This window comes from Platichthys flesus, chromosome 2 (genome assembly GCF_949316205.1).
Source record: "Platichthys flesus chromosome 2, fPlaFle2.1, whole genome shotgun sequence".
NCBI classification, from domain to species: Eukaryota; Metazoa; Chordata; class Actinopteri; order Pleuronectiformes; family Pleuronectidae; genus Platichthys; species Platichthys flesus.
The window spans coordinates 27,655,532-27,683,427 of NC_084946.1; the positions used below are offsets into that span (position 1 = coordinate 27,655,532).

Below are 27,896 nucleotides of genomic sequence, written 5' to 3' on the forward strand. Positions count from 1 at the left end.
AGGGAGACAACATTCAAGGCGCAGAATATATCTAAAAAGGAAATACTGTACAGTAGTCACATCACAGCCCAGCAGAGAGAGAGAGAGAGAGGGAGAGAGGGAGAGAGGGAGAGAGAAGACAGAGAGAGAGAGAGAGAGGGAGAGAGAAGACAGAGAGAGAGAGAGAGAGAGAGAGAGAGAGAGAGAGAGAGAGAGAGGGAGAGGGAGGGAGAGAGAGAGAGAGGGGGGAGGGATAGAGAGAGAGAGGCGTTTTCTTTTTAAACATCTGATCTTCTTCTTTTTTTAAACATATTATTTCTTTTTTCTTTGTACAAGCAGGTAAAGTCCTCAGTGTCACTGAAGTAAACAGACACACACACACACACACACAATTCACCAGTGTGTGTTTGTAGTTTTGTTTTCTCTTCTGTACAAGTTGTGTGTGTGTGTGGTGTCGTCACAGGCACACATATAGATACAAACTCACAAACACACACACTCAGATATGCAGGCATGCTCTCTCTTATTCCCACTCACACACACACAGACTCTCTCTCACACACACACGCACACACACACAGAGGCACACATGCTCACAGGTTGGGTTTCAGGTCAACACACAGCACTTGTGCACTTTGTGTGTCCCCCGTGTTGACAAGCACAGGCAGCGTCCCCGGCCAATCAGAAGGAGCTGAGCGCCTCCAGAGCCACTTCATAGCAGAACTTGTACTGTTCCTGAGGAGGGACAAACAGAGCGGAAAGCAAAAGATCCGTGAGTCTAATGCTGGAAAGTAATTGTGTGCTTCAATACAGTCCAGATGTGTGTGTCAGTGTGTGTGTGTGTGTGTGTGTGTGTTTGTGTGTGTCGTCACCATTGTCTCCACCATATTAGTCTTGTTGTTCCTCAGCGTTTTGACGGTGTGGAACACGTCCACGATGTTCTGCTGCTGGATCATCTCGTTGATGCTGCAGATGGCACAGAACGTTCCAGAGCGTCCTCCGCCGGTACTGAGGGGGAGAGGGGGGAGAGGGGGGAGAGGGGGAGGGAGGACAGGAGGTATTTAACATCATCATCATCATCATCATCATCATCTTCCTCCCTCTGCAACCTGAGGTGAGAAAACCAAATTCAAGTTCCCGATCATAGAGGGAATGAAGAAGGAGAGGAGCCACGTGAAAATGACCTCAGCTGCTTTTGAGTCCAACTGGTCAGAGACTTAGATTCTCGTCCTCTTCAGGAACCTCCTTTTCAGGAACCTCCTCCTCCTCCTCTTCCTCCTCTTCCTCCTCCTCCTCAACCTCTAAAACCCTGAACAGATTTTAATACGACAGATTTGGAGGAGTGAGATGTTTGTTGGTTTCTATCCCATGAATGTGTCGGTCTGTGTTTGAATAAATTCTTTCTGTTGATATCGTAACATTAAAGTGTGAGTGAATCTGATTGGTCATTAGATTCAATCCAGTGATTTAATGTGGGTTGTGCATGTAGTCGTGGCAGTGCGTTAGATTCACAGATTGTTTAGAGCAGATTTACTCAAAATGAATTTTAATTAATGTTAACAATCAGGTATCTGAGTTCAATGGGTGATAAAAGTACGTTTTATATTTAAATATGAAAAACAATAACGGTAGTTTAGAATGAGACAACTCTGTCCCTCCTGTCTTCTTGTTGATGTTCTTAAACAACAGCTGAAGACTCAATTATTCAAAATGACATTTTCCGATGTTGTGGGTCAAGTGGTTTTTTGTGCCTTTGCCAATTCAGTTGTCGGCAGATTAACACAGAAACTACACAATTAGTCAACAGGTTTTTTCATATTGATGTTGATTCTTTGACCTTTTGAGATAAATTATGTTTCTAATCTTGTGGTTTGTTGGAGTTTTCCTTTGTTATAATGTGAACACTTCTGTCTTCAGGGTAAATGTGTTTAATGTCAACACATCTATGGAATAAGAGGATAATGTGGCCAATCAGCCAACGTGGAGGTTTGCCCTCTATGCTATGGTGTCATTATACAATATTAATTTAGTAAAACACGTAATCAGAAGTAATTACGTCTGTAACAGTAATTACTTCTGATTACTTAAAAATGAAAATCACTGCACAAAACCAATCCAGGTTCCAGAAGCTGAATTCTAGAACATTTTACGAATTTAAAAAACAACTATTAAAGTTCAGAAAAGGTCAAATTGAGCGAGAGAACGACAGGAAGTGACAGATTGAATGTTCAGCACAAAGAAACCTGTCGGGCCAAGGAGTCAGAGCTCGGCTAATGGACTCAAGACGTTTGAATTAATTTATCAAAGTTAAATTAGACTTCGTTTGAAGACTTCAAATAGAGGATAAGTTGCAGCGGTGGACAAACGTATTCATGTGCTGCCTGGCATCGAGCCTCAATCAGCAGCCAGCGCTCTGCCAGTCAGCGTCAGAGCAGCCGGCGTGACAGCAGCTCCAGACTCTCCCGTCTCACCTGGTTCCAGCTCGACTGCTCCACTCTTCACTCTGAATAAAACATCCAGGTACTGAGTGGCAGCAATCACCGGAAAACACACATGAATCGCCCGCTGCTGCTCTGGATCAACACCACGACCAGTAAAATCTGCTGCTCTGGATTAACACCACAACCAGTAAGATCTGCTGCTCTGGATTAACACCACGACCAGTAAAATCTGCTGCTCTGGATTAACACCAAAACCAGTAAGATCTGCTGCTCTGGATTAACACCAAAACCAGTAATATCTGCTGCTCTGGATCAACACCACAACCAGTAAGATCTGCTGCTCTGGATTAACACCTCGACCAGTAAGATCTGCTGCTCTGGATTAACACCTCGACCAGTAAGATCTGCTGCTCTGGATCAACACCACAACCAGTAAGATCTGCTGCTCTGGATTAACAACTCGACCAGTAAGATCTGCTGCTCTGGATCAACACCTCGACCAGTAAGATCTGCTGCTCTGGATTAACACCTCGACCAGTAAGATCTGCTGCTCTGGATCAACACCACAACCAGTAAGATCTGCTGCTCTGGATTAACAACTCGACCAGTAAGATCTGCTGCTCTGGATCAACACCTCGACCAGTAAGATCTGTTGCTCTGGATTAACTCCTCGACCAGTAAGAGCTGTTTTCCAATCAGGATTGTTAAGAAAGAAAAAGTCTGATTTCATTAATTTTACAAATTCTACGACTTGTGAAGAAGCTTTTGGAATAAACCGGAGAATCTAATTCTAAAAAGTCATTTTCATTACAGAACATTCAAAGTGTGAATCTGTGAATCTGCTCTGGAATAAGAAACGAACCCTGAGGAGTTTGGATTTGAATGTTTGAGACTCAAATTTATATTGCAAAGATTTTTCACTATATACTTATTTTCGGACTTCATATTAGTTTTATGTGTTGAATGCATTTTACATCCGAGCTGTGAGTTGGGTTAAAAACAAATATTAATATTACAACTAATTGCTGCAAATTAAAATCAAGACTGGACCAGAGTCCGGTGGTAACGAGGCTCAGGGCAGAGGAGCAGCTTTCACCTTATTTTTTATAAATGTACAAAAGATGTTTTAGCTGATTAAAATCTGTCTGTCAACAAAACCTTTTCAATCCAAAACAAGCAGCTTTAATAAACTGGAAGAAGAACTTTAACTAACTACGAGTAGAAACTGCAGAGAACTTTCTACTGTTGTTTGTTTTACAGGTTTGTCAAAGACATATATAAAACAGGTCTGTCCATTTGCAGCAGCTCCAGTTTACATGAGAGAATAACAGTCAAATCTGATGTATTGGGTTTGTGCTTGGTCATAAGTGAAAGTAAAAATCTAAAAATGAATCTACAAAAAGCTGGAAAAATGTAATTTGAATTATTCTCTGGAAAAGATGGACTGTGGAATCGGATCAGGGAGTAGGATCACTGCAACAAATCTACATCGGGTGGAAAATGTGTCCAGAAAGATTTGAAGGACCAAACCAAGACTGAAAAGTAAGATTTAGATTACAATCCATGCTATATACTATTGATTATGATTTATATAACCTGTGTTATATGTTAACCTCGATATCCTGCTTGTTTTCAGACGTCTCTTCTGTATTATTTGCGTTGTTTCTCAGTCTTCCTGAATGCAGCTCACGTTTGTTTCCTTCTTAATGATTCAGAAATCAGTTTGTTTGGTACCAGAACAATTTCTGAAGTTAATCCTGAGCAATAAAGATTCTGACAGAACAATGGGCCGCTCAATGTCGTCGGTTAACACCTCGAAACCGCAGAACTCGATTTAAGCTGCTACAATATTCAAGCCGTGTGTCGCGAGTGGACCGTTCAATATGTTTGTTTGTCTCCTCCGTCTTAAAATGTGTATTTGTACACCGTGTGTGTGTAAATGAAAGACGCAGAGAGAGAGAGAGAGAGAGAGAGAGAGAGAGAGAGATTACTGTGTTAAGTGCTCTGCTTCTCAATTCTCCACGAGGTCCCCGCTGTGTGATTTGCAGAAAATGAGACATGTGTTCAGCGTTTAAAGACCCATCAGACTCCAACCTCTCGGACAAGTGGAGAGCAGAAGCAAAAAAAAAATAATCAATTTCACCAACTGCTGATTGAACCATCATGTTTCTCCTTATCTCTGGTATTACTGGGTGTGGGAAATCAATAGCCGGGGCTGATTAGCCAGCGCTGCCGTCTTTAGCCAGAAGCAGAAAACAGCTTTCACCCCCGTCACTCACATTCTGCTGCAGCGTGACAGCCGGGGGGGCGCATATGAAACAAATTGCTCCTGAATGATTTTGGTTGCCTGTATCTAAATTTACCACTATTTCAATACAACAAATGAATTGTTGTGTCGAGTTCAACATTTGGAATCGATGGCGGTTGAGCAGCGGGTTGATCCAAGTCACGGGTCAAACGATGGGATTTGAACCATCTCACCACTGGTCCTGTGCATCAGGGTCAATAGATGAGTTAAGAGCCCAGAGTTAGCAGCAGTGGTCGTGGCTCAAGCTCTTATAATATATATATATATATATATATATGAATTATAATATAATAATAATATGTTTTATCATACAGCTCCTTTTTAAATGTAAAATGCAGCTTTGAAATATTATCAAAGACGTGAAATAAGATCAGTAAGAACAGGTTGGCAAAAATACATAAAATATAAATTGAAAAAACAAGCTGCTGGCATTAATAAAAAAGAAGATAAAACTAAATAAAAGCAAGAAGAAAGGAAAACTCTGTTTCTTTCAATGACTGACGATGTATTAAAATTATTTTTTCTAATATTTAACTTTGTTGTGAACCAGCAGTTAGTCAAATATTGATTGACAATTTGATATCGCACGCAAAAATATTTATCAAACTGTCCTTTAATATAACAAAATAACTGGTTTCTTACCAGATCTGACCTGCAGGAGACACAAATCTACATTGATATAAATGTAGAAACAATCTATAATCCATATATTTCAGATTCTTTTGTTCTTAAAGTTTTTTTAACCACAAACAGAAGTTCGCAGCAGCTACAGGAAACAAATCAATGCCAGTTCTGATTGGACTAACGAGCTGTGACAGAGGAAGCTGATTGGATGAGCACCAGTGATGTGCTCAAGGCAACGTTTGCATTGTGTGTGCATGGGAGCATTTGTCTTTGTGTTATTGTTGCTGTGCTTCCCTGTAATCTCTTGTGTATAGATTTCCCAGCCTCGGGCATTGAAGCTTCATTTGTTCTGCTCAGATAAAAACATTTATATAAACATGTGGGAATATATATATGTACATTAAAAGATCTGCTGTAACTTAAACAATACTGGATATGATGTCAATAACTGCATATGAAGAATGGAATATCAACACTTTACCAGAATGATGTTTGCACACTTCAGACGGATCTGGACTGTGATGAATGTTGAGTTCAGACCATTTGTATGTTTGACAGAAAGAGAAATGGACGAATCCTGTGATATGGTTCATTCCATATATCATCTTAATGGTGGTTGTATGGTTTTAGGAGTGTGTGTTTTGTTCTTGAAAGTGTGTGTGTGTGTGTGTGTTCTTTCTACGAGAAGTGTACTTTATCATTGTTACGTGTATCTCAAAATCTCTCACCTCTCAGTGCCTCACACATGCAAACACACACACACACACACACACACTCAGGGCACATTAAGTCTTTCTTGGATCTTGAGCTGATTCATCGTCCTGGTGAGCAGCGTTTTTTACCGTCTACATTTACATTGACTCGTTTGACAGATGCTTTTATCCAAAGTGAAAACTGAGGGACGAGCCTAAAGCTTCAGTTCAGTCTGGGACTTGGAAGTAAACACTAAGTGCACAATCTGCTCAATAACACAAACTTTGGTAAGAGAGGAAGCAATTTCTTTCTTCAGACAGAAGTCTACACGGGGCCTGTGAGATCAACTGGTGGGAATGACAGGTATATCTTTGTGTCATCTGCATAACAGTGATATGATGAGTATTGAGAGTGGATGATTGAACCTAAGGAATAAGTGAATATCACAAACAAAGGGCCCCCAGCACTAAGCCCTGGGGCACTCCTGTGGGGAGAGGATCGAAGTCTTTTTTCCTCGACTGTTCTATCCCATTTTCCCAGCATGCATGTGTTTCTGAGTGAACTTACAGGCAGTGCACCACGGTCCTCCCATCTCCTCCGTCATACTGCTCCTGCCACTTCGCCAGCCTCCGGACCAACTGGAGGATGGAGCGCTTGGAGAGGGGCGTGTCCCTGTAGGCCGGCCAGCCAATGAACTGGAAGTGCTGCACCAGGCGGTAACCGTCCTGTGGCTGAGGAGGAAGAGGAGGTGTGAAGATCAGGAGTGTTAGCGCCACAATCAACATCATGCAGTCGCCCCATGGGGAAGGTGGAATTAGCTAAACAACAACTAAACCTCTCACATGCTCCGGTGTGTGTGAAATATAAAACCTCACAACATTGTCTTAGTTGTGTTGGAGCTGTTGTTTCTCCAAATTAAGATCAAATCAGAAAATAGATAAACCTTCAATCTGAGCACGTTGCTGTTTTATTCTTTTTACGTTATAATCTGGAAATTACTAAAACGTTCTTTATGAAGCTGTTATTGTTGTATGAAATGAATTTTGGCCGAGTAATCTAATCTTGTATAGTGGAATCTTAAAAAATGAAATGTTAAGTCTGAGGTGATTTATGTGAAACTGGAAAATGGTATTTGGTCCTGATCGACTCCTGATACACACAGAACCGTTCAGACGCCTTTTGTGTTTGAATTAGTTCTTGTTTGTGCATAAATTGTTGTTTCAAAAGAAACAGGATTGGACTCAACAAAGACGACATCTCATGAAGCATAATTCAATTTCATGGCAGGCAGAATGTTTTCAGCCGCGGGGCCCGAGGCGCTTGGCATCCGGCTCCAGAGATACCAAAACCTGCCGTCACTGTCAGAGCGATTTCCCACTAGGTTTGCCAGACACACATGCACGGTAACGTTAACACACAAAACAGATACATCAGAATCTTCTCCTTCAAATCCTTCCCTCCTCTCAACACTTTATATATATATAGTTTATAGTCTCTTCCTCAAAGCGTTTCTCTTCCCTCACTCTTTTCCTATCTCCTTCCTCGTGTGAGGGCTTAGTGGTTGGTGGTGCAGCCTCGGTGAGGCCGGCGCTGCCCTCACAGTGTGAGTTGTGCTGTGGTGGTGATGATATGAGCCATTTCACGCTCCACTGCTGATGTGTTGGAGAGGAGAGAGAGGGGCAGCACTAGAAAATAGAGAGGAGGGTAGTGGGGAGTTCACTAAGCACTGGAGGAGCTCGCAGACAATAGGGCAGAGCTGGAGTTGTGCCGTCATGGATGGCTGATAAAATGAGATGAGAAGGGAGTAACAAGAGGGGAGATGGGTGGGGGGGGGATCAAAGGGAGAGGTGAGTTGAGAAAAGAACGGAAGAAGAAAGGAGGAGATGAGGAACAAGACGACTAATGGAGAGGAATCTTCACATCGGAGTACTCAGTAAACCAGGACTGAGTGATCGGCCGGCTGCTGCAGTGAGATTGTGTTGCAGCTGGTTTCATCTCGCTTGTTGCTTCCGAGGAAAGTAAAGGTCACGTGAAATGAAAAAGGCCTTTTCCTGTGTTCTTATATCCCGTTCCGAGGAGCGTCTGTTGTTATCTGTCAAATACATGCCGAGGAATACATCGGAAAACTCAAACCCTTTAGTGTTTCTCTCAAACGTGCGGCAGGCGATCTCCAGGAGCTTCAAGTTTCACTCCACATCCAGGGTTGTGTTGGAAACTGTGAAGCACTGATGATATCACACTGGTGATAACATCCTTTTATAGATCATAAAAGTGATAAGAAATCCTGCTTCCACCTTTTGGCAGGATTTCGTTAACATGATAATGAAGGTATGAAATAACTCTACTGAACAGAATTGATCCTTGACCTCCACCTCCACCTCCACCTCAACCTTCATCCTCCAGCTTCAGTGATCAGTCTTGAATAAATACATTTTAGAAAGAAGGCACATGTTATATGGTCCAGAGCTTTGGTTTGAGACCTGAGAAGTTGCCTGAAGGTGCCTAAAGGTGCCTGAAGGTGTGTGAAGGTGTGTGAAGGTGTGTGGACATACCCTGGCCATGTTGCAGATCCTGAAGATCCGGTTGATGATGTCTTCATCGATGTCCGCTGATATGAACTCCACTTGAATGGGACCATAGCAACACGAGCTCTTCTCTGGCCAGTACTGCATACATAACTGAAGAGGAAGAGATGGAGTGAGGAGGAAGCAGGAGAAGGATAAAAAGGTTTTAACGGATCCATTCCAATGAATTTACTTTCAAAAAGCATAAATACATATTACCAGACTTGTTTTCACAAATTCTTGTGAACTGAATTTGCAGTTCACACTGGTTGGAGATGAGGAAACTAAATCTAGTGGTGGTGACGTGATTAAATGTGTTTCTTTAACTTTCCTTCCCATCGCAAATTAACATGTTGGTTTTCATGTTCCAGAAAACAGTCAACAAGTCCTTGATCCCCATGAATTGAGAAGACGAGAGGACGAAGACACTTATTATTATCTTTTTAATGACAAAGTGAGAGAGAGAGAGAGAGAGAGAGAGAGAGCAAGAGAGAGAGAGGGGCTGTTTATTTATAGCTAGAATACTAATATTAGGATCTTAGAACTCGAAAAAGTAAAACTTAGTTTCCTCGTCTTTCTAAGTTCGAGTTACGATTGAACAAAACTGTAACTTTCTCCTTTGTTATGGATCAATTCTAATTCTAACCCTGTCATTTCATATTCTCTAAAGTTATCTCTCGGTGAATGTGAAGCTCCTGTCGATGTCTCGGCTCCCGGCTGTTCACCGTCTCACTCTGAAACCCGGTTGGACATGTCTCACCTGCGCTGCGTCCATCTCATTGAGCATTACAATGGAGGAGCAGTTGTAGTCGAACACCAGCCTCCAGAAGTCCCCCATGGTGTTTGGCAAAGGATGCTGGGTAACGATGAAGGCCGCCGGCTGTTTGTGGCTCTGGCGTGTGGAGAAGAAAAACATCGGGCGTTACACAAGCGAGGGAAACATGGTGAACGTATCAACGTGCTCTGCTGTTCACTCACGTCCATTAATGCGGCGTTGATGTAGTTGGAGCTCTCTCCGTCCACAGAGATGAGGAACGGGAGACATCGGTCCGCTGAGAGGACGTCCATGCTGCGGTTCTTGTCGTGGTTCCTGGGTAGCAAACCCACGCTGCAGTCCTCTGGGCGGACTCTAGGGGTCACTATATTCAGAGTCTGGTAAACGGAATACAAGTTAATTAACCCGACTTCTGATTAAATAAGATAATAAAGCAAACGACCTGCAGATTGATGTTTCCAAGAACAGAAATATCTTATTTTAAACTTTAAACTTTTTGCTTCGCGGTAGCTAACTCCAGGATTACGATGAAATGATCCGAGAGGTGACCGAGGACGTGTTGCTCACCTGGAACTCGTCTTTAATCTGGCTGGAGTTGGTCTGCGGGTCCAGTCTGCTGATGTTGTAGTAAATGGCTCTGAACTCGCACACTGGTATGGCCGTGTTCCCACATAGACACGCCTCCAAGATGGCGTCGTGAACGAACACGTACTGCTCCTGCAACAACACAATCATCACAGAGGAATCAACACAACCACACGGATCTCAGGCTTTCACAGGGAAACGCAAGTGGAGTAGTCTCTCACTCTCAAACATGGCGCCGTGAGCACAGCTTCCATTTGCTCTCTCAGCAGCCTCACAGTGAATTAAAGAGGGGGAGGGGGGGGGGGGGGGGTGCTACTCTGGATCAAGTGTGCTCTTTGTGCTCCGACCCAACGAGCTCACTGCTAAAAGCATCAGCCGTCCACTGTGCATGTTAATGTCCCCCCCCTCTCTGTCTGTCCCGCTAGTTGTGTCTCTGCCTCACCGCTCTTTGTCTCTCGTTCTCTCTCACATGTCTTTGTCTCTCGTTCTCTCTCACATGTCTTTGTCTCTCGTCCTCTCTCACTTGTCTTTGTCTCTCGTTCTCTCTCACATGTCTTTGTCTCTCGTCCTCTCTCACTTGTCTTTGTCTCTCGTCCTCTCACACTTGTCTTTGTCTCTCGTCCTCTCACACTTGTCTTTGTCTCTCGTCCTCTCTCACTTGTCTTTGTCTCTCGTCCTCTCTCACTTGTCTTTGTCTCTCGTCCTCTCTCACTTGTCTTTGTCTCTCGTTCTCTCTCACTTGTCTTTGTCTCTCGTCCTCTCACACTTGTCTTTGTCTCTCGTCCTCTCTCACTTGTCTTTGTCTCTCGTTCTCTCTCACTTGTCTTTGTCTCTCGTCCTCTCACACTTGTCTTTGTCTCTCGTTCTCTCTCACTTGTCTTTGTCTCTCGTTCTCTCTCACTTGTCTTTGTCTCTCGTCCTCTCACACTTGTCTTTGTCTCTCGTTCTCTCACACTTGTCTTTGTCTCTCGTCCTCTCACACTTGTCTTTGTCTCTCGTCCTCTCTCACTTGTCTTTGTCTCTCGTTCTCTCTCACTTGTCATTGTCTCTCGTTCTCTCACACTTGTCTTTGTCTCTCGTCCTCTCTCACTTGTCTTTGTCTCTCGTTCTCTCTCACATGTCTTTGTCTCTCGTTCTCTCTCACATGTCTTTGTCTCTCGTCCTCTCTCACTTGTCTTTGTCTCTCGTTCTCTCTCACATGTCTTTGTCTCTCGTCCTCTCTCACTTGTCTTTGTCTCTCGTTCTCTCTCACATGTCTTTGTCTCTCGTCCTCTCTCACTTGTCTTTGTCTCTCGTCCTCTCACACTTGTCTTTGTCTCTCGTCCTCTCACACTTGTCTTTGTCTCTCGTTCTCTCTCACATGTCTTTGTCTCTCGTTCTCTCTCACATGTCTTTGTCTCTCGTCCTCTCTCACTTGTCTTTGTCTCTCGTCCTCTCTCACATGTCTTTGTCTCTCGTCCTCTCTCACTTGTCTTTGTCTCTCGTCCTCTCACACTTGTCTTTGTCTCTCGTCCTCTCACACTTGTCTTTGTCTCTCGTCCTCTCTCACTTGTCTTTGTCTCTCGTCCTCTCTCACTTGTCTTTGTCTCTCGTCCTCTCTCACTTGTCTTTGTCTCTCGTTCTCTCTCACTTGTCTTTGTCTCTCGTCCTCTCACACTTGTCTTTGTCTCTCGTCCTCTCTCACTTGTCTTTGTCTCTCGTTCTCTCTCACTTGTCTTTGTCTCTCGTCCTCTCACACTTGTCTTTGTCTCTCGTTCTCTCTCACTTGTCTTTGTCTCTCGTTCTCTCTCACTTGTCTTTGTCTCTCGTCCTCTCACACTTGTCTTTGTCTCTCGTTCTCTCACACTTGTCTTTGTCTCTCGTCCTCTCACACTTGTCTTTGTCTCTCGTCCTCTCTCACTTGTCTTTGTCTCTCGTTCTCTCTCACTTGTCATTGTCTCTCGTTCTCTCACACTTGTCTTTGTCTCTCGTCCTCTCTCACTTGTCTTTGTCTCTCGTTCTCTCTCACTTGTCTTTGTCTCTCGTCCTCTCTCACTTGTCTTTGTCTCTCGTTCTCTCTCACTTGTCTTTGTCTCTCGTCCTCTCTCACTTGTCTTTGTCTCTCGTCCTCTCACACTTGTCTTTGTCTCTCGTCCTCTCACACTTGTCTTTGTCTCTCGTTCTCTCACACATGTCTTTGTCTCTCGTCCTCTCTCACTTGTCTTTGTCTCTCGTCCTCTCACACATGTCTTTGTCTCTCGTCCTCTCACACTTGTCTTTGTCTCTCGTTCTCTCACACTTGTCTTTGTCTCTCGTTCTCTCTCACTTGTCTTTGTCTCTCGTCCTCTCACACTTGTCTTTGTCTCTCGTCCTCTCTCACTTGTCTTTGTCTCTCGTCCTCTCTCACTTGTCTTTGTCTCTCGTCCTCTCACACTTGTCTTTGTCTCTCGTCCTCTCTCACTTGTCACTGTCTCTCGTCCTCTCACACTTGTCTTTGTCTCTCGTTCTCTCACACTTGTCTTTGTCTCTCGTCCTCTCTCACTTGTCTTTGTCTCTCGTTCTCTCTCACTTGTCTTTGTCTCTCGTCCTCTCTCACTTGTCATTGTCTCTCGTCCTCTCTCACTTGTCTTTGTCTCTCGTTCTCTCTCACTTGTCTTTGTCTCTCGTTCTCTCACACTTGTCTTTGTCTCTCGTCCTCTCACACTTGTCTTTGTCTCTCGTCCTCTCTCACTTGTCTTTGTGTCTCGTCCTCTCTCACTTGTCTTTGTCTCTCGTCCTCTCACACTTGTCTTTGTCTCTCGTTCTCTCACACTTGTCTTTGTCTCTCGTCCTCTCTCACTTGTCTTTGTCTCTCGTTCTCTCTCACTTGTCTTTGTCTCTCGTCCTCTCTCACTTGTCTTTGTCTCTCGTTCTCTCTCACTTGTCTTTGTCTCTCGTTCTCTCACACTTGTCTTTGTCTCTCGTCCTCTCACACTTGTCTTTGTCTCTCGTCCTCTCTCACTTGTCTTTGTCTCTCGTCCTCTCTCACCTGTCTTTGTCTCTCGTTAACTCTCACTTGTCTTTGTCTCTCGTCCTCTCTCACTTGTCCTTGTCTCTCGTTCTCTCTCACTTGTCTTTGTCTCTCGTCCTCTCACACTTGTCGTTGTCTCTCGTCCTCTCACACTTGTCTTTGTCTCCTGCTGCTTCGTCTCTGTATCTCTGTCCAATGTTGGCTATTGAGAGGAGACTTTTAAAAGGCATCACTGAAATCATCTCTTGTGGCCTTTACCTACTGTAGTCGCAAACGCACCCACACGCAGACACACACACCCACACGCAGACACACACACACGCGCAGACACACACACACACACGTTCCTGTTCCTTTCAAAGGATTAATTGCTCTGCGTTGTGTGCTGCAGGATTACAATCGCTTCAAGCAGCTTCAGCTCTGACACAAATTGCTCCCACACATATTCAAAAGGGAGGTTAGGATGCATTTAGCTTGGTTTCAAGAAGCATAAAACACACATGTGTGTGCACACACACACAGACACACACTCAGTGCTGTCATATGAAAACACTCAGGGTAACTTTTTCTGAACCCGGTTCTTCTGGAACCCGTTCACCAGTCAGCTCCCGCCTCCGGCTGCCGGCTCCGGCTGTCACTCGGAACATGAGGCTGTTTATTCCTGGTGAAGTTGACTTTTAGGATTTGAAAGGTTTTCATCAGTGGCACAAATGGAATGCAGCGGCGGGACGGATTAGGTCGGCTTAAGGTAGCTTCAGACGAAATTAATATTTCTGTTCCGCAGTGAGACGTTTGAAGAGACCGACCCTGGAAGTGAGTGAAAGTGCCGAATGAGAACAAATGAAGACACTGTGTAAAGGACAGGAAGTAACTGGAGTCCCAGGAGGACAAAAGGACTTGAAATGAAATATAAACCTCGAGAAATCAAGGACTTAACTTCACTAATTCATGACTCAGCTTGGTTTTCTAATTAAACTGCTCATGTAACAGTAATAGAGTCACTGTTCTAACCTACTAAAGAAATTACAAATGAATAAAATCACTTCAGCCCTAAGGAAAGTTAAATAATGTTAATATAAAAAGTAATTTTAAGTTTTAACAACTATTTGGAAAAGTAGACGACAAATAAGTAGACGACAACGTGACGACAAACTTGCTGTGTAGCTGTGTGTGTGTGTCTGTGTCCATATGAAAGTAATCTATTAGCAGTTATGGACTGATGATGTAAAGCAGAAATCAAGAGACTCTCTTTTAACCTTCAGCCTCTCCAACATTAAATACAGACACACAAACTGCACAAAGCATGAGCTCACAAGACAAACTGAACACAATCACCACATAAATCTAAAGAGATGTGGAGGCGGACACACTTTCATTCCTCCTACAGGGGTCAGATTGTCTAATAAAAACTGTGTTTGTGTGTCTGTGTGCACGCAGCATCACCTCTGCCCGCGCCAGGTCAGCCCGGCCGCACTGACACCTTCTGATCTACGTGCTGCTACATGTGTGCGATGCATTGTGCGTCTGCACACCCACCTCCGTCTGCACCATGTTGACTCTCTGTGACCTCAGCTCTCGGATGCAGTTGAAAATGTCCACGACGCCTTCGGTCTCCGCCATGTCCAACATGATGTCCACCGCGATGAAGCAGCCCGTCCTCCCTGCACCGGCACTGCAGACACACAACCACCCCGTCATATTCATACACATTTAATGATGACAACCAGTTGTGTAGCTTTGAAACTGGACAAACATGTTATTAATAATCTTTCACCAGAGGTCAGGACATAGCAAACGTGTTTACAGGATTCTTCTGAAGATCTTATATATATGTGAGCGTGTTTAAGGGTGGACTCTCTACCTGACACACACACACACACACACACACATGCACACACACACACACACTTGCACACACACACACAGTTTAATACCTCATGTCAGGTGTTAAGGCGACACATCCTGAACTGTAATTCCTTGAGGAAAAAGACGGATGGAGGGACAGAGGAGCAGATGGATGGATGGATGGAGGGAGATCGGGGGGGGGGGGCCTGTGGGAGGAGGTTAAGAGAAGTGGTCGTCACCCGGGAGCGATCAAGGGAGGAAAGGAGGTGCAGATAGAGGGATGGAGCTGCGAGGATGAGGTATGGAGGGATGAGGAGAGGGAGGAGAGAGACCTATCTTTCACTTTGCAATCCCCCTGACAGTCCCCCATAGACAGCTGGAGAGAAGGGGGGGGGGGGGATAAGAGGTGAGAGAGGGAAGGAAAGATGGAGGGGAGAAAGAGAGAGGAAAGGAGGGAGCGCCTCTGCAGATTACCTGTCAACCCCTGTGATTAATGTTGAGAGCAGGCTCCTGCTGGGCCTCTGTGTGTGTGCATGTGTGTAGCTGTGTGTGTTCTCAACGCGTGTGTGCATGTGTGTAGCTGTGTGTGTAGGTGTGTGTTCTCAACGCCTCGTGACACAGGCCAGTGGCATCACGGCCGCCCCTGGAAACTGGAAGTGACGGCCATAAGTTGCTGCCTGTCCGTCCACATAGCGCGGCCGCGTGTTTACGACACCGCCTGCTCGCCCTGTTTGTGTGTCCGTTGTGCGTCTGACACACAAACTTCTCCCTCCATCAAACGGCCGCTCGGTCTCCGTCCCGGTCGTTTACACTGCCGCTGAGCTACAGGAGCAGAATCCTCCCGGTGATGGATACGCTGCCTCCACTCCTCACAGCCGTGGTCCTGCTCACTGGCCTTCTGCATTCTTACACACTTCTCTAACTCTGTCATTCTAGTTTAATGCACTGGATTTTTAAACAGACATTGCACCGATGGAGTCTGTGTTTTCTTTCTTGTTTTTAATTTTGGGCCTTAGAATTCTCCTCTGGGGACAAGACAAGTTGTTTTTGAATTTAAAATTGAATGAAATAAATTTTTAAATAATAATCTAGTAAATTTGCAGAAACATGCACCAAAAGAACCTATAAATACAAAGGTTAAAAGGGAACGGTCCTTAACTGTTCCACTCGTGATGTGTTAGTGAACAGAGGCCGTCGGGCGTGGCAGGGTTGGTAGTTTAATTCCCCCCCTGGCCATTCACAGGTAGTTGCTGCCCTAAGCCGAACCACTAAATGAAATACATTAAATTAAAAAGCCCGCGGCGATAAGAGGAATCTGCTCCGAAGCTTTTTTCATAGCTTGTCAGGGCGCTGACCTTTTCAAGCTGACAGCCCCCCCCCCCCCCCCGCAGTTGAACTGCGACGTCCCGTAAAGAGCAGAACATGCAGGTTAAATGTATTGCCACCATGGGGATCCTCAAACTGTCATCTCTCTGTTCTTCCTCCACTCAGGGTAGATGATGATGAAGATGATGGCGGCGGCGGCGGTGGGATAAAAGAAGGCGGGAGGTGAATCTCTTTTCTATTTTTTTCTCCGGTGGCCACTTTTTCTAAAGGTTAACTCCATTGATCTCATTTACAGGACGAGGGAGATTGGTTTGTGTGCGTGAGGTCGTATTGATCCTGATAAACTGATAACTGTTTTTATTGGAGGAGGAGGAGCGGGGGAGCGGAGGAAAGGAAAAAATGAAAAAGATGATTTGCTGTGTGCAGCTTTGATACTGTTCAATATAACAGCTTTATTATTGAATAATACAGACTGAATTGTCATCTGATTTATTCTAAACTAAAAAGGCCATAAAATATAGCTTCTAAAAATGGGAATTCAATAATAACAGTGATTTTGTTTGTGCAATTAGGTGAAATTCTGGTTTGATAAGGTTTAGTTTCACCACATCAATTATGATCATAGTTACAAGGAGAATTGTATAAATTAAGGTTTAATAAAATGTATTTTGAGTTATGCCTTCTGCTAACATAATGGAGGAGGGTTTTTAACCTGTACTGGTTTTTGTGTGTGTATCAGTTCACAAACCAGTGTTTATTTTTGTTTAATAATAACTGTCAATGACATATTTGAGACAATATGCAAAAGTACAGTAAGTGTGTATGGTCGGGATGATGGGAGGTTTGAATATGACATGAGGAGTTTATCTTTAAGCTCTTTGAGTCTAATTCAAATGAACTTCATCCTCATAGAAAGTAAATACCTGAACAAAGAGTCTCTCATGGACCAAAGTGCAGAAATAGATCCAAATAACACAATAACAACAAAACATAACAACTCTATGTGTCAATTGTAATTACTGCAGAGTGTACACACGTATGTAACCACAGTAAAAAGTGATGGGCATCATAAACAACAAGTTTAATCCGGATTTGAAATTATGTTAAACATAAAATTGGTATTACGCTTGAAAATAAATCAAAACATATTGACAGTGTGTGTGCTTGTTATTCACACTTTGTGTTACTCTGGCCCTGTGAGACTCTGCACAGCCGAGTGAGACGCTGTGTGTGTTTTGTCGTCGTCTGTGAGGTAAGTGTATCTGCTGAACTCAAACCTGTGATTGTGCGTCTGTGCGCTCACCTGCAGTGCGCCACGACGGGCCCGGCGTCCGGCGGGTTGAGGAACTTCACCTGTCGGATGAAGCCCAGCAGCCCGGTGGCGTAGCAGGGAACGCCGTGGTCCGGCCAGCTGGTGAAATGGAACTGCCGGAGTTCGCGGATCTCGTGGTGACCCTTCTGAAAAGAAACGCACACGGGCGTAAGATTCTGAGAAAGCCCTCGGTCATTCTCTGAATCTCATCGTGGGGGAAGACCTCGTGGAGGTGGAGATCGGCTCTTTGGCCACTTCTGGGAACAAGAGGCTCATTTGACTCATTTACAGGGAAATCTGAAGAAGCCGATGGACATTATGACTCCACCGAAAAAAGATGAAGTGATTTCATAATCTCACGACGGCCCCTTTTAGGAAAGGAAGTGTCACGAAATGAAAGAAGATGATATCTAACAGAGAACTTTGTCTCCTTTCTGCGAGAGCTAAAATGTCACAAGTGCTCAAAGATTAACAGAATAATGTTTTATTGCAACTATGAAATTGAATATAGAGAGAAAAAGCATTTTGATTTCCGCTGGTTGGAGAGAAAAGGTTTTTTAAAGACTGAGATTAAAAAATAAATCCAAACTCCACCTCTCAGAGATTTGGAAATAGACAGATTGGTGCAAAACAATAGAGATGATAGGGAAATGAAAATTGCGAGAGGCTTCTGTTGTAGCTCCGCGTGTGATAGCATCTTGACATTTTAATGACGGACTTGTAAATACTTGATTGTGTAACAATGGGAACGTTGAGACGACATTCTGATGATTAATAGATTGATATTAACAAATTGTTGTCTTCAGTGTTTCCTGTTCGACAGAAGAAGAATCAGGACACAACCGGCTGCCGATGGTTGGACGCAAGAAACCTTTAAAGTTGTAATGACGAGAATCATCCGTTTCTAGAGAACTGATTTTCACAGTAAATGAAATTCTGCAAGAAGTAAAGAATTGTTTATGATGTTATGAGTAACACACATAATTGTCTGTTCACAGGACTACACAAAAAAACCACTGAACCAATGTGGTGAGGATGGATTGAAGTTAGGGACGCTTGGATTTGTTTGTTTTTTGAAACGTCCTCATTTTTGGACAATATGACTGAAACAGGTGGAAACACGACCTTGTGTTAAAATTAAGATTTGTAAAGTTGCTGCAGTGGTTGTGTTCCAACAATTATTTTAGCGAAATAGTTGATAAATTGAGATTTAAATTTTAAAGCGGCTATCGTTGTTTTTTCCTCTAATTAATTATTATCATCATGTTAATATCACCGTTATGGTCCGACTGGTCCATAACTTTACTGATTTGTTCTCACGACTGTGATATTGGCAGAGTTAGTAAATATCTGTTTAACATGTTGGTTCTATCAGCACCTGAAAGACAGATACATCCCCTGAGAGGTGGTGGAGCAGAGAGCTGGAGCTAAAAGAGGAGACATGCTGGATTTACAGCCACCAGGGGGCCAGAGGATCGTGTTCATCTGTAACGTGCTAACTTGATGTTAAGCGACAGGATTGTTGAAGCTACTAAAGCAGTGATGTGGTGTCCATGTCGGGTTGAGAACCTGGTTCTGCTGCCCCGACAGGCCCATGACTCCAGGACGTCACACACTGTCAATGAAGCTCTGTGTGTTCTGTAAAATCCAGACCTGTCCGGTTTTAACCGTGTAGCCTGAAGGTTCCTGGATCCGACTCCCGATCTAGAAGTGCATCCTGGGGCATCCAGCCACATCTGTCCTCGTGGGACGGATACACTTCCCAACATTAGATATGTATGACCCTTTCTCCAGCTTCCAGCAGTCAGAGTCTCCACAGCTCCACCACCGGCCCCTGTTTTAATAATTCACGAATCGTCTGATACTGTTGGAAACTCAACAGATCTTAAACGGAGGGAGCCGCGTCCTCCTCAGTTCGCTCTGCTCTCTCCGAGAAAAGAACCGAGAGGAAATTGCTCTTTTGAAAAGCGCACCGGTCTGTTCTGGTACACACAAGGCTGCGGTGGATTGTTTGCTTTGGCTGAGTTTCCTGTGATCACTTGAGAAGCCGGCAGACGCGAGAGAGTCAGAGGTAGAGGTCAAGAAACAGAGACGCGAGGAGATGAGAGGGAAAGTGAGACGAAGGGAAAGTGGTGTCGTGGGTAAGGATGAAGAAACAGAGACACACAAAGACAGACGGAGACACACAAAGACAGACGGAGACACAGGGAATCAGACAGGAGAAAAATAAAACCCAGAAAACACAACGAGGTGATTTGATAACTCGACTCTCCGTTGATTTGCTCTCTTGTGATCTTGAAATTACTTCTCGGAATCGATAGACGCCAGCCGAGGCCTCGCAGCCATGACACGCTGGTTTATAAAACATAAAAGCATCAATTTCTACGATTCTCTTCATATTTTAAATTTCTTATTAAGATCAATTTGCAACGGCTGAGGGACAGAATCTCTCATTGTTCTGCTGTGAATCTTCATGAGGCACAAACATTGGAATTAAAGTTAAGAAGCAGGACAAACATTCCCCTCAGTTCTATTCCAGGTCAACAAGTCCAGATGATATTAATCGTTTCAGCTGCTGGTGAATAACAAATTAACACACGGCTCAAACTTCTCAGAGGCAGCTTGCTTTGAGGCTTTAGATTCCTCGAGCACTTTATTAGGAACACCATTCGATTACTGGGTTTCCCTCCATGTCTTTGAGATATGACTTCATCAGTGTCTCCTCCAGGTTTACACCATTTCTACGATGTCATTTCTGATGTTCTACCACATCCCAGTGGTGTTGTACTGGTTTCTGGTGGTCAGATGGTAAAGTCATTGAATAGTTTTAAAGCTGACCCTGTGACCTCACACTCTTTTGTAGGATTTCATTTCATTATGCGTTTTCCATCAGATGCTTAGACAGGATTAAAGTTCAAGGACTTATTGAAGTTCAGTTGCAAAAGGCCCCGAACAAACCATTTATTGTCATATTTGTCCTTTTCCAGACCAAATCAATCGCACATTACTGGAAGATCTCCTTCAGTTCGAGTGTTGAGGAATAACACAGGAGGACCAACCGATCCCTGGAGACATGTGAACGTGGCCAACAACAGACTTCCACGGGGGGGGGGGGGGGGGCGGGGGGTCTATAGCTGCACATACAGTAAACACTTGGTTCTGCAGCTCCCTCAGTCCAGCTGTCCGCTCTGTGTACTGAGTGTGTGTTGGCCCGTGGACTGTGTGCTCTGCTCAATTTCTGCTAGGATTCTGTTTAACACTGTTTGCTCTGTGAGCAGCCGGCCAGCCTGTGTTCTGCTGCTCTGGATCCATTGGACGTGTCTGAGGCCTGTTTGTTGATAGGGTGCGAAAAATACTGTGAAACTAGAGTTTGTACAAATTCCTCAGACGAGTGTCTGGACCCTTCAGGCTGTGTTTGGTTTCATGTGATGATTCCATGTCTGTCATGTGTTTGTGTTACTCACAACTGCTCACACACACACACACACACACAAACACACACACACACACACACACACACACACACACACACACACACGTACACACACACACAAACCCTGTCATCCTCAGAGTCTCCTTGGTCGTGTCATTAGAAAAGCTTTTCATTAAGACCCTGTTCTCACTACTCACTGCAATCAAAGCTGTGTAGCTGTGGTGCAGAACCTGGAAACTGTCCTTACCTCACTAACTCACACACACAGACACAGACAATCACACACACACACACACACAGACAAACACACACACACACATACAGTCGCAAAACCTACTGTAGTTTAAAGATAGTGAATTACATATTCGTGTGTGTGTGTGTGGTGTGTATTTCTACTTATGCATACAGCAGAATGACAGGCATTTCAAAAGCAGCTTTCCTTTGAAATTTTTAGCACTTGGGCGCACACACACACACACACACACACACATACACACACAGAGGTGGTATGGATTAATAACTTGCTAAATGAGCTGACAGCGAGGACTCGAAGACTCGTCTTCATAAGCTGCTTTCACACGAGTGACGGGGGGAAGGAAATACAGGATTGGAAAAGAAGTGGAGAGACACACAGAGGTAGAGAGACAGAGGGAGAGAGAGAGAGAGAGAGAGAGAGAGAGAGAGAGAGAGAGAGAGAGAGAGAGAGAGAGAGGTAGAGAGAGAGAGAGAGAGAGAGGTAGAGAGAGAGAGAAACACATCAGACAGCATGAAGGAAAGATGACATATGTGCAGTGGCGAAGTATTAATATATATTTGTATGTGTTTTTATTTGTCACTGTGCAGTTTTAGCTTCTACTGGGAAAAAGGAGGGACCCTAAGCACCTCCCCCCTCTTATAAACAAAATGGCTGACTTCCTGGTACCCCTCTTCACAACCTAAACCTAAACCGTTTCAAGTTAGCAATTATTATTATGAAGCAGAAAATGTTTCCTTTAAATGCAATAAATAATAATTGAATCTTTCAGTCTCTGTCTGTGCTGTTCTCACAACGTCTTTATAAAGTATATAAAATAAATGAGTAGGTGGAATAAGAAACAATGGATGAGCCCTGATGAGGAGGAGCGACAGTGAAAGAAGAGACCGAAAACAACACCAGTGGTTTTCAGAAAATCAAGGCTTTGGATCCGAGCCCTGTTTTCTTCTGGTGAAGTGTTTACTCTCTGATTTCCATTCACTGTATAGAGCCTCGGAAAAAACTGCATCACAAAAGTGACTCGCCTCCTCTCCTCTCAAATCCCCCCCCCCCCCGCCTGATTACAAGGGCCCCAATTACGCTGTTTTCGAGCGTCCTCGTAAACAAATAACAACGCTCGCCTCAAATCCCCAATCACACATCGGCTCTTACGGTTAATCCAGGTTTCGGTCTTTTGAAAAAAATAAATAAACGAAAGCGATAAATTACGAGCAACAACGAGAGAAGCTGAGCAGCTTGAGAACATGAAGGGGTTCAAACCCTGTACAGGGTCTGATGGGAATAGACCTCGACTGATGGAGCATCCGGGTGCCATGTTCAGATCCCGTGTAAACACCACGACAAAGACATCGACTGTATTGTTCTGTTGTGACGTGAGGAAATAACTCTTTATATTCCTGTGTGTTTCTCCTCCGATTGTTCGAATCCCCTTGACACGATGGGTTCGGATCCCCCTTCATAACGAAGCCTCACATTACATTATCCAGCCTCTGTGCGGATCTCGTTTACCTTCTGGACGGTGAACGTCCGGATGACGTATTCTGCGAGTGGTTCGGTTTCTATCAGGGTCACCTTGATGTCCCCGTACACCTCGGTCTCATCGGGCCAGTACCGCACACACTTCACCTGCAACGCACAAGATAACACAATTTCACCTCCAACGCACAAGTGACAGTCGTTCTGTGACATCTAAACATCTGCTTCAGGTCCAGAAGCTGATCACCATGATTAATATAACACATGAATGATATTTCTGTGTATAAGCTTCTGTTAGTTTGTAAATCAGTTAATTATTAATTGATTTGTTTGACTGTGATTAGACTGTAGATGTAATTACACTTCTGAAAGAAACACAATAACTTGAATTATTGATTTTTCCTAATCCGCTACCTCTGCAGGTGTGGAGCCTCTACATCAAACACACACACACACAGACACACACAAACACACACACAGTAATCCCTCGGATGATGAACTCACCCTGCCCACTTCCACAAGGTTGGTAACCATGACGATGGAGGCCGAGTTCTCCTGCCAGACCATCCTCCAGAAATCCCTCACCGTCTCCTGCATGGGCCCTGACACACACAGACACACACACACACACACACAGACACACACACACACAGAAGAAATTAGAGATATAAACATACTGACACAAAAACTCATTCACTGAGACAAAACTGAGAAAAATGCATCAGACTCTTAGATGAACACACACATAACCATACATGTGCACTCACTCACACACACACACAGACAAACACACACTCTCTCTCTCCTATACACACACGTGCACTCACATGCTATCAACCCCAGATAGTGGTCCGTGGGTTTGAGGTAATGGGGTCTTAAATTTGTCACGGGGATTTTATAGGACGGTTTAGATTTAGGAGGTTGTGTTAAAAGCCTCGCAGCCCAAAAGGACGACATTTACCAGGCGGCTGCTACACACACACACACACACACACACACACACACGTACACAAACACATTTAAACCTGCAGAAATGTGGAATCACACACACACAGTGTTGCCACACACTCATCACGTCACTTTAATTACCTTGTGTGGCGATGTAATGTCTGGGTCTGTGGTACCCCTGTGAGACAGAAACAAAAGATCTGAGTCACCGACCTCCGTCGTTTCCCTTGTCCTCCGTCTTCCTCTCATTTTCTCTTCTTCAGTACGTTTCCATATTTTCCTTTATTTCTTACTTCCATCCCTTTCTTTTGGGGGGGCTCTTTTAATTTGTCTTGTCCCTCCACAGGTCGTTTCCCCAAACAAACACAAAACTCAATGACAGGAGGAATCTTAAATTTCACCTCCATGAAAAGAAATGACTCTCTGACCAACGATTATACCCCCCCCCCCCCTTGTGGGTGAGAGATGAAATTGGAAAGTAAACGTCTGGATGGAGGTGAAGAACGAGTGAAACACGCTGATGGATCCATGTGTGTGATTATATTTCCATTTTTTGCAAAGACTAATTTGAATATTGTGACACATTTATTATTTTCTTCTGCTTCTCACCTCCGTCAGTGACGTTGAGACTAGTTTGGGTTCATTTCAAATGTAGTTTTTATCAGGATTAGGGTCTATAGCACAAAGTTCTGACGGTGAGGGTCTAGAGCAGGAAGTTGTGACGTTGAGGGTCTAGAGCAGGAAGTTCTGACGGTGAGGGTCTAGAGCACAAAGTTCTGACGGTGAGGGTCTAGAGCAGGAAGTTGTGACGTTGAGGGTCTAGAGCAGGAAGTTCTGACGGTGAGGGTCTAGAGCACAAAGTTCTGACGGTTAGGGTCTAGAGCAGGAAGTTGTGACGGTGAGGGTCTAGAGCAGGAAGTTCTGACTGTGAGGGTCTAGAGCAGGAAGTTCTGACTGTGAGGGTCTAGAGCACAAAGTTCTGACGGTAAGGGTCTAGAGCAGGAAGTTGTGACGGTGAGGGTCTAGTGTCTTTTACAAGGAGAACACCACAGAGGTGTGTGTAGACTCACATCGATGTAGTTGGCGTTGATGTAGTCGGAGTGGGGGTCTCCCTCCAGCAGCTGCAGGCGGACTCTGGTGTGGTCGTCTGTGGGGTCAGATAGCAGAAAAATACAACAGGCCTAAAGTTACATTTACCCACAGATCTGAGCAGTAACTGTCTGGCTGGGGTCCGAACCCACGAGCATCACAGCTCCCGTCGTTTGGTCTCAATTCTTCATCCAAAAAACATCTGGAGGACACCGAGCGTCACAACTTCTGACTTAAAAACATCCGGAAAGACTCAACATGCATGATTTGGTTTGGGTTTGCTTTGGTTTAGGTTTTGGTTTTGGTTTTGGTTTGGTTTTGGTTTGGTTTTGCTTTGGTTTAGGTTTTGGTTTTGGTTTTGGTTTTGGTTTGGTTTTGGTTTTGGTTTGGTTTTGGTTTTGGTTTGGTTTAGGTTTGGTTTTGGTTTTGGTTTTGGTTTAGGTTTAGGTTTAGGTTTTGGTTTTGGTTTGGTTTAGGTTTGGTTTTGGTTTGGTTTAGGTTTAGGTTGAGGTTTTGGTTTTGGTTTTGGTTTAGGTTTGGTTTTGGTTTGGTTTAGGTTTGGTTTTGGTTTGGTTTAGGTTTTGGTTTGGTTTTGGTTTGGTTTGGTTTGGTTTGGTTTTGCTTTGGTTTAGGTTCGGTTTTGGTTTGGTTTTGGTTTGGTTTTGGTTTGGTTTGGTTTTGGTTTGGTTTAGGTTTTGGTTTTGGTTTAGGTTTGGTTTTGGTTTGGTTTTGGTTTGGTTTTGGTTTGGTTTGGTTTTGGTTTGGTTTAGGTTTTGGTTTTGGTTTTGGTTGGTTTTGGTTTGGTTTTGGTTTTGGTTTGGTTTGGTTTGGTTTTGGTTTTGGTTTGGTTTGGTTTTGGTTTGGTTTAGGTTTGGTTTGGTTTTGCTTTGGTTTAGGTTTGGTTTTGGTTTGGTTTTGGTTTGGTTTAGGTTTTGGTTTTGGTTTTGGTTTAGGTTTGGTTTTGGTTTGGTTTAGGTTTGGTTTTATTCGGTCACTTCATTTGCCTTCAGCTCAGTGGAGTTCCACTCAGATGAGCTTAACGGAAGCTGTAACATCGACAGTGACCATTTTGCACAACACAGATTTATAACATGTTGTTTTGACAAGTCTGTGTTTATGAGACAAATCACTGTTTTACTACGAGCTGCTGGTTTATTTACTGTCAAATGATCCATAACAACTTATACCTGCAATACAGCACATGACCACCAGTGGTACGAGTCATTGTTTATTCATTTCTGCTGACTCTGAAGTACTTCTCTAAAATGTGACTGAAGCGGCTCCAGGTCAATGTAGAAACAGGATTATCACTTAAATTTTGACTTTTGACATAATTTATCATTTAAAGTCATACAAATATAAAAAAATAAATATATAGATATATCTAGCAACCTTTCACTTGAGCTTGTACATCGTGCTGTGGTGTGGGGCATGTCACCGGATTCTAACCCCCCCACCTTCTTTCATCCCTCCCCCTTTTTAGAGTCAATTATTTTGTCCTGGCCTCTAATAGTCGTCCATATTATTAAGACACGCTGCACGGGGGTGATTATAGCTAATGGCCAGAGGTGATTTGTTTAGCTGTAGCGTAGCAACAGCAGATAAGTGCAGATGATTTAGACTGATTATCTCCACTCGTCTCTCTCAGGCTTTTTTTTGTGTGTTTTTCTTCTTGTTGTGTTTATGAGCTTCTACTCAACCCCCTCACTTTGCCTCTCTGAGCAGTTTGGAAAAACAAGAGGAGTGCGGGGGTGAGGTTATAACATATAGAGGTCGGGAGACTACAGATGTGATGAGGAAGAAGAAGAGGAAGAAGAGGAAGAAGAGGAAGAAGAGGAAGAAGAGGAACAAGAGGAACAAGAGGAAGAAGTGGAAGAGTGACCACATTTCTGTGACTTCTTTGTATTAACCCATATTTGCTGTTTCTGCCAAAAACTACTATTTTTGCCAAATCTTCAACAAGGCCCCCTTTCTCAAATTTCATGTCATTTTCTTTTCTTTTTCATTTTTCTGAGCCTCGACACACTTAGAGCAGATCCACCGGGCGGTCGACAACTCACATCTCCAGCTTCCTCTGTGTTGACAGCCGGAGCACGGGAGCAATCATGTTGTCAAGTGTAAGCAAACACATTTTTCGTCTTGTGTGAATATCCTGGAGTTGATGTGTGAGTTTTCTATTCACGGTCGGGCCACAGAACGACTCCTCCAGTGGAGTGATCATGATCAGAGCGAGCAGGGAGATTGCAGAGGAGCTGGACTTTGAGGATCAGGATCCTTGATGTTGGATGGACGGTGGTGCTGCGTTTGGAAGAGCCAGAGGGGAAGTAGCCAGGTAGTAGTACTTTCATTTACTAACAGTGAACATGAGGTAGAGTACACACCCCCTGTGCTGCTGGTGACCGGAAAACAGACAAGCACTCGTAAAAAAGAGAATCCAAAAACACCCCAACTACTTCGACTACGTCCACCCCAAAGCAGGGACTATTCAGGGAGTAAAAGTTTACCCCTGAATTGTTTTAACCCTGGTCCTTTGCTAGAGATTTGGAGTCCTGGAAATCCTTGAAATGCATTTAATGCTTCATGAGGCCAGAGAGAATAAGACCTTCGACTTGTGTGGATCTCCTGAACTCCTGAACGATGGCTGCCCGGTCAGGACTGTTAAAGTCCTCGCAGCAGCAGAAGGTCAGACGTGCCTTCTCTCAGATTCCCTCAGGTTCCCTCAGTTTCTCTCACGTTCCCTCAGGTTCCCTCAGGTTCCCTCAGGTTCTCTCACGTTCCCTCAGATTCCCTCAGATTCCCTCAGGTTCCCTCACATCTCAAACGATCCCTGCTGCTGAGGTCAATCCCTCACAGACCCACTCTTCCTCTTTACCGCCCTGGATGAGAATCACCTGCTCCACCGGCGTCAGACGCTACATCACCCAACATGAAGCGTCAATACAGAGGAGACGCGTTTAATCTGGAGGCTTTCGGCGAATTCCCCTTTTTTTCATTATCACGTCTCGGATCAGCTCCGGGAGAATTATCGGTGCGGCTTCTATATCTGAGTAATTTCCCAGTTTCCGGCTGAGAGGCAGCGTGACTCCACTCTGCAGGTACGAGATCCTGTCGTCAGCCATCAGCTCGCTCACAAACACACAGCCTGCATGTAAGAGCAGACTCAGCAGGGGGTCATCCGCCAGACTTCTGCCTTTCCTCTGCCTGTCTCTCTTCTCTTCTTCCATTTCTGCCTTTCATCCTTAATCTTTCTCACCAA

At 44.2% G+C, this 27,896-nt stretch overlaps 1 protein-coding gene across 1 annotated transcript; it reads right to left on the bottom strand.

Annotated features, from left to right (window-relative positions):
- Positions 1–223: 223 nt before the first annotated feature.
- On the bottom strand, positions 224–27,864 carry LOC133972154 (receptor-type tyrosine-protein phosphatase T-like). Its single transcript, XM_062409417.1, has 15 exons — positions 27,640–27,864; positions 27,496–27,552; positions 24,622–24,732; positions 23,693–23,729; positions 23,108–23,205; positions 22,637–22,753; positions 17,433–17,587; positions 14,495–14,630; positions 9,952–10,101; positions 9,588–9,761; positions 9,370–9,501; positions 8,598–8,723; positions 6,613–6,776; positions 852–987; positions 224–714 (listed from the first exon to the last, which is right to left on the bottom strand). The coding sequence occupies exons 1-15, from the start codon at positions 27,862–27,864 to the stop codon at positions 661–663; spliced, it is 1,872 nt and encodes a 623-aa protein (XP_062265401.1). The 3' UTR covers positions 224–660.
- Between the last annotated feature and the right edge of the window lie 32 nt (positions 27,865–27,896).